Consider the following 13,851-nt stretch of genomic DNA (forward strand, 5'->3'; position numbering starts at 1 on the left):
CCATTACGAGGTGTATATTTTTGGTTGGGTGGTATGGGCAAGACATTAAGTTATTTATTATATAATGAATAGAGAGACGTGTGCACACTGTCACATATGGTTCTTAATCTTCACCTGTCCCGAGATTAGAATGTTTAGGTAGAAAAGGTGTGCGTCAGTGCTTGGAAAGAAATTGCATACCTTAACATCAGTTCTTCTGTCTTGCATGGTCAGGATGTTTATATATAATCACATTGAGGAGGGGAATGTTTTGGTTCTCTATTTCCACATTTTAAAAGAAACTGTGAACTCATAGCTAACGTTTTTTGCTTGTACAATGATTCAGTAGCTGCAAGATCTCATTAACAGTAAGTTCTAGGGTAATGGAAAATGCTACCTTGTATAATCTAACTAAAAGCTATTGTTACTGCTGCTGGGGCAAAGACAGACATTCACATTAAGGCATTATCAAAGATTCCAGTATTTGTCATGAAAGCAGAATGCCAGTGTCTGAACATCAGATCTTGAAGTGTGAGTAATAGCCTCACAAAGAATGACTGTGGGTTAGTGGGCTGCTTATTGAACAAAAAGATATTTTCTGTAGAAAAAAGAAGCCAATTGACAATGGTAAAGGACAATTTCTGCTAGACAGATAAAGGCAAACACATTTTTACAAAAAGTGTTATTTAGGAATGAGTTTTGTAGGATCTTTTTCTCTATCATGGACAATATCCTATGAACATAGATATTTTTTTAATAGTAAATTTGTAGGTATACATTTTAAGACCCTTTCCTTAAAATTACCTTTTTTACTCTTCTTTAATCTTCATATTCTTATGTCAGGGTCTTCTATCCTGAGTCCTCAATGATTTTGAAAATTGAGGTTGTGTTCACATGCATTTGATTATTAGTATGCTTTGTAATAATGTATGATATTTAGTAGTAGTAGCAAATTTTATTTTAGTATCTATATACTTCTTAGGAGATCACATTTAGAACTTACATGAACTTACATTCAAGTAAATTCAGAACATACTTCCAGTGTTTTCAATCCTTTACAGCCTGTGTTATGAACAGACTTGCAAATAGGGTTTATTGTTAGTTTTAGAATCTGTTTTCAGACTGAATTTCTGAAGTAGGTATGCCTTTGATGCCACTTAACAGTATAAATGTCTTAAATTTTACCTCAAGTTTACTTGCTGAAATAAAACACCATGATTTTTCTTTCGGAAAATTATTTCTATGAATTTCCTCAAATTGGTCTTATCCAGTCTTGTTTTCTCTTAATACATGCAAAGAAAATGTATTTTTAAATAGAGTTTTCATTGTGATGTGGTTCAGTGTGGGCAAAATTAACATTTTGTTATGTAGAGATACTTCTAGTTTATCATATTTATTTTATTGGTGAAAGAAGTAATCTCTAGGCCTTCAGTGCTTGTTATCACAATAGTAATAAAGCTCGTAAGCCTTCCAGTCCATCCAAAGGCAGTCAGCTTTTGTGGTGGTCTATGCCTATGCACAATTCTAAGATAAAAATCTGATAATAACTATACTGCATGTGCCTATAGCAGTCTAGAGAGAAATAAAATTGTCACATGAGAAGCTTCTTTAAAAAAGGTAAAATTTATTTTTCACAGTTCTGGACTGTTTCCACTCCTTGCCAATGCTGCTATGTCTGTCAAGCCAACATTATTGAGTCTGTATGAGATTTATTACCTCCCTTTGGGGAAAACATTGAAACCAGGACTGCAAGGACTGTTAACTGGGATTCTGCCTGGATTAGAGGAGGGATCAGAGTATTATGAAAGGTAAGGATACTTAAAAGGTGATTGTTTGATCTGGGGGAAGTGTTTACTGTAATTTTTCGCAGTGTACTTGTGTGTGGATTTTGTTTTCAAGGTACTTGCTTTTTAATTTGATGCTGTCATATTAATTGCAACAGAATGCTATGGTAGGAGGTTCTTAGCATTAATTAGGACAAATTACCTGTTAGTTGTTCCTGCTAGTACTTATGGAAAGGGAATTGGCATTAAGCAGACTTAGTGTTATATGTCAGTCTCTTCTCCCAGGTAACAAGCAATAGAACAAGAGAAAATGGCTTTAGGTTGTTCCAGGAGAGGTTTAGATTGGATATTTGTAAAAATTGCTTTACCTAAAAGGTTGTCAAGCATCAGAATGGGCTGCCTGGGGAAGTAGTGGAGTCACCATGCCTGGAAGTATTTAAAAGCCATGTAGATGTGGCAGTTTTAGGACACTGTTTAATTGTGGATTTTGCAGTGTTGGATTGGACTCAATAATCCTGAAGGTATTTTCCAACTTGGACAATTCTATGACTCTTGATATGGGTTGGCATACATAACTGCAGCATCTGGGCTGCTGAGGTAGCATCTTAACATATTAAAGGATGAAGTTACACTCCATCACTTGGAATTCTTGGAATTGATGCTTACATATTCTTGATATTTCCAACTTCAGAAACTTGAATTTTCGCAAATTGTATGTCAAGAGCAATTCAACACTGTCTTTTTCTATTTCTGTGTAGGCAGACACACACACAGTGTGGTTGGCATCACTACAACAGGGAACAAGGTCTATCCAGCTTGCCTCCTGGGGCCTGCCAGAGGGTGTAGAGGTGCTGCCACATGAGTTGGAGGAAATGAGGACAGGGGAAGGGATTGCTCGTGCTCAAAGAATTGGGTTATTTTTGTGCCCTGTTATTACCAGAAGGGCTCAGTGCAAGGAATGAGAGGGCAAAAGCCATCTGCTTTAATTCTTTTCTTCAGAAGCTATGCTTTCCTGCTGTCTGTCTGAAACCTCTGTCTGTAGCAACATTTGGCTTTAAGTAGCACATGAAGGAGTTATTTGGCTCTTTGAACATAAGGAGTACATAAGGAATATATAAAGAGAAGCTATGGGCAAGCCAAAAGCATTTTGCAAGCCAGATTGGCCCACAGGCTTACTAGCTGGATTGCTCTGTTCAGGCTGCATTATAAGGTTCAGTGTATAACTGGGCCTCTCTTGGCATCTCAAAAGGAAGTTTTGACCTTCCTGTAGCAATTAATTTTAATACTTATTAAAACTGGGGGCAGGGGCAGAGCTGTGATACATGCCCTGATTCAGCTGACTTGGTTTTACTGCAGGACAAACACACTGCTGGAGAAAGTTGCTTCAGCTGTGGATCAGTCAGCGTTCTACAGTGCTCTCTGGGGGAGCCTCCTCACCAGCCCTGCAGTGCGCTTGCCTGGCATCACCTATGTCCTCTCCCATCTGAACAGGAAGGTTTCCATGGAGGATCAACTCTACATAATTGGCAGTGACATTGAATTAATGGTAATGTTTTAATGGAGCAATGAACTTAAGTAAATAACTACATTGAAGTTACTTACTATATAATGTATTTTGAGGGGGGATTTAGATGTATTCTCTATCTTTGAACTTAGTCTTTGAGGGAGTGAAAATGCATGTTTATTATAACTCCAGTTAAAGTGATGTTTTAGTGCATGATAGGAGGGTTTCAAAGCTGAATTAATGTATCAGAACGGCTTAGGTTTTGTGTAAAACTTTCCATTCGTTATATGCTTCAGCTGAAAGTAATTGATTGAGTATTGTTGCAATATTTGGTTCCTTTTTTTTTTGTTTGTTTAAAGATGTAGAGAATAATTTTGTCTTTTACACTTAAGATATTCATTGATAATATAAAAAGCAAAAGCTGTTGGTATAGTTTAGGGAATCTGTTGAGTCTATGTTTCCTCAGTGGTGAAACTTTATTTTCCTATTTTATCTTGTTTCATTATTCAAAATTACTTCATTTAGTACTTACCATTATTTATAAATAATTTTGAATGCTTTCTTATATCTGCCTCCTTAAAATAATAAATAACTATTTGGTGGGGGGGATCTACCTTTTTTTCAGGTGGAAGCAGTGAGCACTTCAGTGCAAGATACCAGTGTTTTGGTACAGAGGAGCACATTGGACCTTATCCTTTTTTGTTTTCCTTTCCATATGAGCCAGGTAGGTTATTAACATGAGAGATGAATTGACAAATTCCTAAACATACTTCACTTCTGAAGCCAGTAGCAGTATTTCCTTGGTTTTTGTTAATAATTCTTATCCAAGCTCCAATTACAGTCACACATAGGAGTTTCTCTGATAGGTTTGGCTATTCTCATGTCATGATCTCTGCTCTTTAACTTGATGTGCTAACTTTGAAGTTAAAGTTAACTTCTGTGTACATAAGCTTAAATTATGCAGAAGCTTTTAATTTGCTCCAGTTTGATGAGAAAGCAAATTACCTATTAATTTTCAAGTTTCCAATTCCCAGTGTTCAAAATAAGCAAAAGTTAATCCTTTTGGCACAACAGATTCAGAACACTAGAGAATTGAAAATGGTTTTTGGTTTTGCATGAGTGGTTAGCCCTAGCAGTAGTGGGAGATAGACCTTACAACTTCTAGATAATTTTTTTGGACTGCATTTATTGTTAACTATATCCTGGTTTTAAATGGTCCATGAATTATTTAACTCCTGGAGGAAAACTTATACAAGGCTGATTCTCATCTTGTTATAAATTAGGAAAAACCTGCACTTCTATGTAAGAAAGAACCGCATTCTTGCTTGGGAAAGTGCTTCACTCACATTTATCAGTTACTATAGGAGTATTTGGAGTGTCTCTGTTTAGGTATTGAAATGTTGAAATTATCAATACAACATTTTTTCAATATTTAGACTTATACAAGCATTTAAAGTAGTAAGAAACTGAAAACGTAGTTGAATTTTTTTAAACTGGATTTTAAAAATTTTCTTCCAAAGCTTTTGCCTCATAGTAAAATGTAATGTCTTATAACAAACAGGAGCTGTTAGTCAAATCTGTTATTTTTGCTGTTCTTAAAGGATGCATGTTATTATATAGTATCTGTTCCAAACAATAATCATATTTTGGTTTCCTGAGAGCAAGATTATGTTTTCTTGTACTGGGCAGAATTCAGAAATGTCAAAACATGAAACTAGCTAAGTTTTTAATGACCATTAAGCTGCTAACATAGAAAAAGCATTACTTTTCATAGTTAAAATTAAATGTGTTTCTGACTTCTTCAGGCAACACGTCCAGACATGATCAGAATTTTGTCAGCAGCCCTTCACGTAGTGCTGCGCCGGGATATGTCACTCAACCGAAGGCTTTATGCATGGCTTCTAGGTAGGTTTGTATTTCATTCCACTGGCCACTAAAAGTGGAGGATGGGTTGTATTTTCCTTATCAGTTTGCACTACTGTGTAGAAAGAATCTTGGAAAAATTAAATAATCAATTTCTTTCATAAGAAAGAAAGGCACTTACTCTCTCCATGGACACAGAAGATGAAGAATGTCATCCTGGAACTCATTCCTGTCATATAAATTGTTGATGCATTTTCCTCTAGCAGTAGTTATGGGCCACATGCAAGAGTAGAGCCTGGTGTAGTAGGCTCATGGAAACAGGCACTCTGAAACTTTTTCTCTAAAACATAGAATGGAGAAAACAGAGTATAGGCATTATAGAATGTAAATGGTAGTTGGAGCACAACAGTATAGAAGATGCAAAAACAAAAGAATGCTGAAGAGCATTGATACTACAGTTAGTGTTTGCAAACCTTAAACTTCATTAGTTCTTCTTCTGATTGAATTAACAGATCACCAATCACTTTTCAACACCTTTCTGGAGTAAAAATTGAGTAGTTGGGAATACAATTCTACCAAATGACATAAAATCAAGACAGTACAAATTTAATTTTTTATACTAAACCAGCATGTAACTTAGAAGAGGGTAACAAAGAATTATAGCTATTAGAAGGCTCTTAGCTCTTCAGGGAATAGTTAGAAGACCAGAAATTAGAAAATTTTAGAAAAAAATTACTCTTATTCAGTCTTGTTATTTTAAGGAAATGAAGCATGTGGTCACATTAATCTGATCAATTACTCTTTCAACCCATTTTGAAAGAAGTCAAAGTCATGGAAGTTCCTAAGTGTGTCCCAGGAATTGGAGACTGAATGGAGTAACATGAAGTGGCTTCTCTGATATGTTTTGCAGTTTGCTGTTACCTTCTTTGTTTGACTTCCCAGCTCACCAGCAAGCACATACGTGCTTCTCAGGCTATCCAGAGCGTTTCCCAGCTGATAGTTAAGATGTCAGAGGCAGGTAGCCTATGGGTGACTGGGGTGAAAGGATGTGAGTAGCAAAGGGCCCTGAGAGAGAGCTGAAATTATGAGGAGGGAAGAAATCAGCGACAGTGTCTTGTATGAGGGGGTTGGTTGGTTGTGTTGCTGTAGGAGCTGCAGGGGTTTAGAAGTTAAATATGAGAAAATCCTGGCTTCTGTGAGCCAGGATTTAGTCATTCTTTGACACTGACTTGCAAAGGATTCATCTTTTAAAGAAAGACGAAGAAAAGCAATGTTATGCTTCATACCTGCATTATCAAATTTGGGGGAGAAATGGTTTCTAGATTAAGCACTGCATTCATGTTTCATCTAAATTTGATGGATTAGGTATGTCTTTTGCTATTATTAAAAAAGGTATTTTGTGTATTTAAAATATCGTGCTGCCTTTTTTTTGTTGTGGAACCTTCTTTTGCAGCCATTTCATGAACTCAGTCTCCACTGAAAGTCGTACAGCTTCAGAGAATATTTTTACAATGACTTCCATGTCCTGTGTTGGGAACAGCTACTTCATCTGTTTGCTATATTTTTGGACAAACTTTCTGACAATATAGGATTTTGCTTTTTTTTTTCTTTGGATGTTGTGCTGCTTTTCTATTATCATGATATTGTATTCCTAATCTAAGGCAGTGCAGATGAAGATCAGTTATGCTGGAAGACTGAATTCTGTTGTTCTGTATGGCATTATTTAATTCTGGTGTTTGTTACTCCTTGCTGTAGTTCTACAGCTAGAGGTGACCTATTAAACATTCTCTACGAATAGGTATCACATACATCTCCTTAAATCAGGTTATCTTAACCATTGTTAACCAATTGATTTTTTTTCTTCCTTAAGCCTATTGTTTTCTGCAATTAAAAACTTACTGAGAAAAGAAACTTACAATACAAAGGTCCATCTCATTAGTGTAATTTTGAAATAAAAAGAATTATTTTTTGTGATGTGACTCATATTCTTTCTAACATGTCACTGTGTTTTGGTGATCATCTCTAAAACACTGAATTTTGTGTTCTCATTAATATTGAAATACTTTTATGTGACGGCTTGTGGCTTTCTTTAAAGGATTGTGGGTTTTGCAGCATTTGTGAATATTTTTCAAGAAGTACGAGAAGTAATTGGTTCATAATATTGCATAAAACTAATTTTTTTTTATTTGTGTGCAAACTGCTTGTGTGAAAATATAACTTGGTTTCCCTTATTAAACTCTATCAAATCATCTTTTTCTTGCCAACATGACTTGGACTTCATATTGGTAAGTTATCAGTGCTAATGTGTTGATTTCTAGTTTAAAGGAATTGGCAATATATTCTATTAAACTGCAAATATTTATCTGCTTTGTCTTTTGTTTGCTTGAAGGTTTTGATAACAATGGTGCCCTTGTAGGACCCAGAAGTACAAGGCACAGCAATCCTGAGGAGCATGCCACTTACTATTTCAACACCTTCTCTAAGGAGATGTTAGTCCAGGTAGCTATACTGTTTTATATATACAGTTTTATTGGGGCATATATTTTTATAAACAGATCCTGATCAATGTTGCTGTAACTTTATCTTTTGACTTGCCAATACAATGTGACAATGTAATCTTGTCTTTTTGTGATATTTGTGTCCTATTCTTCCAAAACCTTCTCAGTGGAAAAATGAAGACCTCTAGAATAGCAGAATGAACAGAACAAAAATTAGATTTCTCCTTCACCTTTTCCACAATGAATGAAGCATACATGGATGTTATTTGATTATGAACCCAGCAAACTGGAGCCTATTCTTTCATGAAACTGAATTGGAGAATTCTCTTCTGTAGATATGGGAAACTCCTCTGTGTCTTGGGAATCAGAAGAAAATTATCAGATGGCACTCAAAGTCTGCGTTAAAAGGATCTTTCTCCCTGCTAGGAAAAGGGAGCATCTTCTGCTGTCTGTTGGCAGCCAGTAATAGTTGAGAAAATTGGCAGTTAAACTAGTTTACTCCTAAAGCCTTCCTATGTGAGCTGAGATCACTGGTTCTAAGAACTGTTTCTTTTCTCGCAGTAATGGAAATACAGATGTCTTTTAAACTTCCGTGAGTCTGATCTTGAAGTTGGGAGACATTTTGTCTTTACAGCAAATTGATAAGGTCAGGATTTTTCTGAGTCAGAGCAGTGATGCTATGTATGGGAATGAGAGTGGCAATTCTAACAGTAGTAGCTGACGCAGGAATATTCAGGTCATCCCAGTTCAAAGCTGACATCCAGCAAGGACCTCATTGGCACTCTCTCACCCTCTCACCCTTCTCTTATCACCCTTTTGCCTTCCTTATCAGATGGTTCAGAAATTACTCAAATGTAAAGGGGAGGCCTGAATGAGGTACAGTTTCACCTGTACCTTACATTAAAAAACCATGGTGAGCTTTTAGCAACATTTAGGCATGGTTAATAGTTATTGTCTTTTTAAATCTGTCCATCTTTCAAACTCAGTGTCAATAAAGCTTTTCTGTCTGAAAAGAGTATGGACATTAGAATCTGTGCCTTGCCTATATGTAATACAAATTACATATAGCTTGTAAAACCTTTTTCTGTCTCTTGAAAGACTTTAAAAGCATTGTTCTTTTCTGCCTCATTCTATAACAGTCTCTGTGTTTTGTTTGATCTAGTCAACTCATATCTTATTCACAGATACAATGTACTGAAAATTCTGGCCTTCTAAAGACATATGAAAGTACAGAAGATTTTTCTTTTAAGATACTTGCTGATGATACTTGGTTTGTAGCAGATAGCAAGGCCAAACTGGTTTTCATGGCTCTTTCTTATCTCTCTTTTTTTTTCTTCTTTGTCCTTTTTTTTTTTTTTTTTTTTTGAAACTGTAAAAGAAACAAACTAGCTCAGACAGTCAAGTCAGCCAGGCAGAAAACTAAGCAAAATCTGAAATCATCTCATGGGGCTTTTTTTAATTCTACAGCTCATTCCCTAACCTGCTTTGATATAGAAACTCAGTATTCCCATTTTTTTCAAAGTTGTCATTGCTATTTAGACAAGGAAGTTTTCATCCATGTAAGTGAGTATATCATAGGACAGATGATGTTTTATTACGTCCTTAATATCTACCAACTTTATCTTCTCAAATAAATTGTTCATTAATGCTCATGTCTTCTCTTTTATTCTTAAGAAATATTGAGTTAGGTGCTTATAATAATCTATTTTGATTTTAAATAAATACAAGTTACCAAGTTCTGTTCCACAGAAATGTTCTCAAATGCAAAGTTAAGAGAACTTGATCATGGGAGACTGAGCTGTAGTGAGATGAGATAGTGGTCTCCACTGCTGAGAATTTTCCCTTTATGTGCAGCTTTTATTGGTTTCTAGCTTTCTTTTTGTTTTCCTGATATATTTTTGCTCTTTGTAGGCAATGGTTGGAATATTGCAAGTCAATGGACAGGGAGAAGAAAGCACATTAATGCAAGACTTAAAGCCTTTTCGAATTCTTATCAGTTTGCTGGATAAGCCTGAACTGGGTAATTTTCATTTACTCTTTTTAATTTGTTTCATGTGATTTTGCTTTGAAAATTTTTCTCTTTTTTATCAAATTGAATAAGTTATATGCTTAGTACTGGCAGGTTACCCAGATTTCTTAGATCTTCCAAGCTGTATCTATGTTTTGTATTCAGTTTAATGCATTCGTCAGATTTGCTTTTTACCAATGCCATTTCTTCTACTTTCTACACAGGAAACAATAAGTCAAAGTCATAGAGAGAACTAACTGTGTGTTGGAAAAAATGCAGATTGAATCTTTTTCATTTCTTTCATCAAATAATGACTTTTACTGTTATAAATTTCAGCTATTGCTTTTGGAAATAACCTATACTTTCTTTAACATGCACACAGATATGATAGATATTAACAAAAAATAGTTAAGTTTTTTTCAGAAGAACTTATGCAGGGGAAGCAAATATTTTTTTGGTTTTGTGGGTAGTTTGTTGGGATTTCTTTTTGGTGTTTCTTTTCAATTTTCCTTTCCCCTATTTAAAGTGTTTTAATGCCCTCTTTAGCGGATGAATGCTGAGTACTATAGGACAAAATAATTTACAGTTAAAACTTGGATATCTTCCCTTTTTCTTTTTCAAACATTATATACACAGTGCAAAGTGTTTATATAATGTGTGTTTGGAATACAGTTTTGAAGACGACTGAAAAAAATCAAAATCATTTTTTAAATGCATAATCAGCTTTCAAGGTGGGATAATAAAAACATTAAAATACAATGATTAAAGAAAAGAATTGGTTAGGACAGAAGAACTACAAGGAACAAAATATCTGTCAGAAATTTGCCATCTTCCTTGTAATTTATGATTTCTAGGGATCAGTCTAAATGTTCAGAGGCAATATATATGTTAAGATTTTGTGAAGTAGCAAAGCTTTGGGGATTCTTTCAGCAAAATGAGATAGAATAATATAAAAGGATTTTTGCTTAACTCCATAAGCATACTCTTACTGAAGGCAGCTCAGTGAGACTAGGAAACATTAAAAAATAAATTATATCTCAAGCAGGACTACTTTTTAAATTCCTTTAAAAATAATTTGGGGTTTTCTTCTTCAAAATTGAGATTTAGCTCAAATCTAAAGGAGGAGCTATTTTATAGAATCATAAAATGTTTTGTATTGAAAGGGACCTTACACATCATGTTCCAATGCCCCTGCCACAGGCAGAGAAACCTCCCACTAGACCAGGTTGCTCAAAGCCTCATCCAACTTGGCCTTGAACACTACCAGGGATGGGGCATCCATGGCTTCTCTGGCAGTCTGTTCTACTGCCTTATTACCCACTGGGTAAAGAATTTTTCCCTAGCATCCAATGTAAATCTCTCTTCTTTTAGTCTAAAACTGTTCCCCCTTGTCCTATTCCCATCTGCCTGTATAAAAAGTCTCTCCCCCTCTTTTTTCATAAGCCCCATCTAAGAACTGAAAGGCTGCCATGAGGTCTCCCTGAAGCCTTCTTTTCTCCAAGCTGAGCAATCCCAATTATCTCAGCCTGTCTTCATAGGAGAGATGTTCCAGCCCATTTGCTATCTTTGTGGCCCTTCTCTGGACTTGCTCCAGCAGGTCCATGTTTCTGTGCTGGGCATCCCAAAGATAGATGCAGTACTCCAGGTGGTGTTTCCAAGAGCAGAGTAGAAGGTGAGAATCACCTCCCTTGGCCTGCTGGCTGCACTTTTTCAGTGCAGCCCAGGCTGCAGTTGGTTTTCTGTGCTGCAATTGCACACTTTCAAAAATACTTCCAAAAAGTACCCTGCAGACTATATCCTGAGCTAAAAAAATACCTGCCTCAAATCAAAAGGAAAGATGATGCTCAAAATATTTTATCTTGTATTTGCATTTAAATTTTTGAGTGTATTGTCCTTATGCTACCAGCATGAGATAGCTTAGGGGTGAGTATTTCAAATTGTTTTGACTAAAAGCCACCTCTGATCAAGAATCCATGAAGTCCATTTTTATGGTACTGAGCTGAGCTAATAAAAAGGGTGTGTTGGCTTGAACATGATGTATACTGCTGTGACTGCACAGCTTTTGAACTTGGTGTGTTTGTACCCAGCTGCCATTGTACACACATTGAACATGGGGCTTGTGCTTTGTGTACTCCCAGGCACTACAGTTGTCTCAGTGTTTCTGGAATGCAAACAAACCAAACTTTCTGACATTCAGGTAGTATATGAGATTGAATCAGAAGAAATTTTGTGGCTTCAATGACTTAAGTTAGCTAATGATTTCAATAGCTTTCAGCTGTGCACTGTTGGCAATGCTGTAATGCAAGAGTGTGCCTGCTGGTATTTCTCCCTAGGCCCTGCCATCCTGGAGGATGTATTGATTGAAGTGTTTCGAACATTATATACACAGTGCAAAGCAGAAATGGAGCTTCAGACAGAACCATCTTTCAACAAAGATCACACACAGCTAAGCAGGTAAATAATGAGTGTAATGTATTTTGTATTAAATAATATATCTTTGTTGCTGGAGTCATGACTGTGAAGCCTGTGGGACTGTGACAGGTTTTCTGCATGATACAGAACCTATTAACATTAATTGCAACTTGTGTTCAGTGCAAAGGTGTGAAGTGGTTGGCTTTATTACTTTTATTTTTTAATGTTTAGTGTATGTTTTAGTCTTGATCCATGACAAAAATGCTTGTTTGATTGATTGTGATATTCTTTATATCTGTGTTCTTGAAAAACAAAATAGACTGTTGAGTTTTCTTGTAGTAGAAAAATGAAGACTGCTACAAGAGAGCTGGGGAGTAGGACACAGAGTTTGAAGATTTTAATTTAGTACTTTGAAAGGTAGAGAGGCAAGGGATGTTCAGAGTTGGAGAGGGGAGGAAATAACTGTAGGAACAATTATGGTAAAACCAGATCTATTAAAAATGTGGTTAAAAGACAAATATTGAAGAAAGGATAGAGGAGAAACCTAGCAACTGTGAAAAGACATTGGTATGAGCAGCCTCCCAGTATCCTGAGCCTTTGAGCAACAACTACTTGTAGGGATGGGAGTAGGATCATTTGTCAGCGTTACTTGACAGTGTGTAAACTCACAGAAATGTGTAGTTATATAACTTGAAAAATAAGTATAAAAATATAAATGTTCTTTTTATTTTATTTCAGCAAACTGAGAGAAAACAAGAAAACAGCAGAATTGATTAAAACTGCCAATCTGCTTTTCAATTCTTTTGAGCCTTATTATATGTGGGATTACATTGCTCGTTGGTTTGAAGAGTGTTGTAGGTAGGTGATAATATTTAATCTCTGTATGGGTAAAAGTGAAGTTAATTTTTGTTTTGTATACATTTTTTTTCGAAGAAGTCAGTCTCATGAGATCATTAAGCGCGTAAGTTTTTTTTTCCTCTCATCCCTATAACTTCAACCTTTTGACCAGTTTTCGTCGGATGTAATTGTGGGTCTTAGCAATTGGAGTTATCACTCACTCAGTGTCTGGGTTAAATCAAGAGACAGAATTAGCCCCTCTGCTGAAGGGGAGACTCCAGAGTGATCTCTGAAACTAGCTCTGTCTGGCCAGTACAGGATTACTCATTGTACAAATTGCTTTTGGTAAAATTGACAGATTTGACAAACACCCAATGTGTCATCATTTGTCCTGCTCTTTTAGGGAAAAAGAAGGGTGGGAATCTTGTGCATGACAAGGAGGGCTACAGGAGAAAATAGCAAACCATAAATCAGGGAAAGTTGAAACTATTAACAGGAGGGAAGGGGATGAAGAGACCATGGAAGAGCAGGGTTTTTTGCTGTGGTAAGGGGTAGATGATGTAGAGATGTCAAATGAAATTAGTAGAATTTTTTTTTCCCCATTGTTAATGGAATTTCTTGATAAAATATTAAGATACTTGAACATGAATTTGTCTATGAGCCAACAGTGTATTAACTGAAGACACTGAAGAAAACTGTGTCTTGGGCTACATTATGAGGACCATGAGCAGTAGGTTAAAGGGAGTTATTTTTCCTTTCACTTAGTGTTTCTAAGTACAGACGTGGAATATTGTGTCCAGCTTTGGACACGCCACCTGAGGAGAAGTGTTGAGAAACTGAAGAGACTCTGGTAGAGAAACTGCTAAGCTGGTCAGTTATAGGACACTGCATTGAAGGTTGAGATAGGTGAGTTTGGTTTAGCCTGGCAAAGAGGGAAATTGAATAGCACCTTATGACTTCCTGAAA

At 36.0% G+C, this 13,851-nt stretch overlaps 1 protein-coding gene across 4 annotated transcripts in view; it reads left to right on the forward strand.

The window, feature by feature from the left end:
- DOP1A (DOP1 leucine zipper like protein A) overlaps positions 1-13,851 on the forward strand; it is a 60,781-nt gene that overhangs the window by 12,801 nt on the left and 34,129 nt on the right. For 2 of the 4 annotated variants that reach the window (XM_030267519.4, XM_030267513.4), the window contains exons 4-11: positions 1,617-1,787; positions 3,120-3,309; positions 3,893-3,991; positions 5,073-5,172; positions 7,520-7,629; positions 9,540-9,648; positions 11,970-12,090; positions 12,787-12,906. In XM_030267519.4, coding sequence (XP_030123379.2) covers positions 1,617-1,787; positions 3,120-3,309; positions 3,893-3,991; positions 5,073-5,172; positions 7,520-7,629; positions 9,540-9,648; positions 11,970-12,090; positions 12,787-12,906 — 1,020 coding nt within the window. The remainder of the gene's footprint in view (positions 1-1,616; positions 1,788-3,119; positions 3,310-3,892; positions 3,992-5,072; positions 5,173-7,519; positions 7,630-9,539; positions 9,649-11,969; positions 12,091-12,786; positions 12,907-13,851) is intronic. The other 2 variants (XM_030267514.4, XM_030267518.4) reach the window with 1 other exon arrangement.

The sequence above is a fragment of the Taeniopygia guttata genome, chromosome 3 (genome assembly GCF_048771995.1).
Source record: "Taeniopygia guttata chromosome 3, bTaeGut7.mat, whole genome shotgun sequence".
In the NCBI taxonomy this organism is placed as follows: domain Eukaryota; kingdom Metazoa; phylum Chordata; class Aves; order Passeriformes; family Estrildidae; genus Taeniopygia; species Taeniopygia guttata.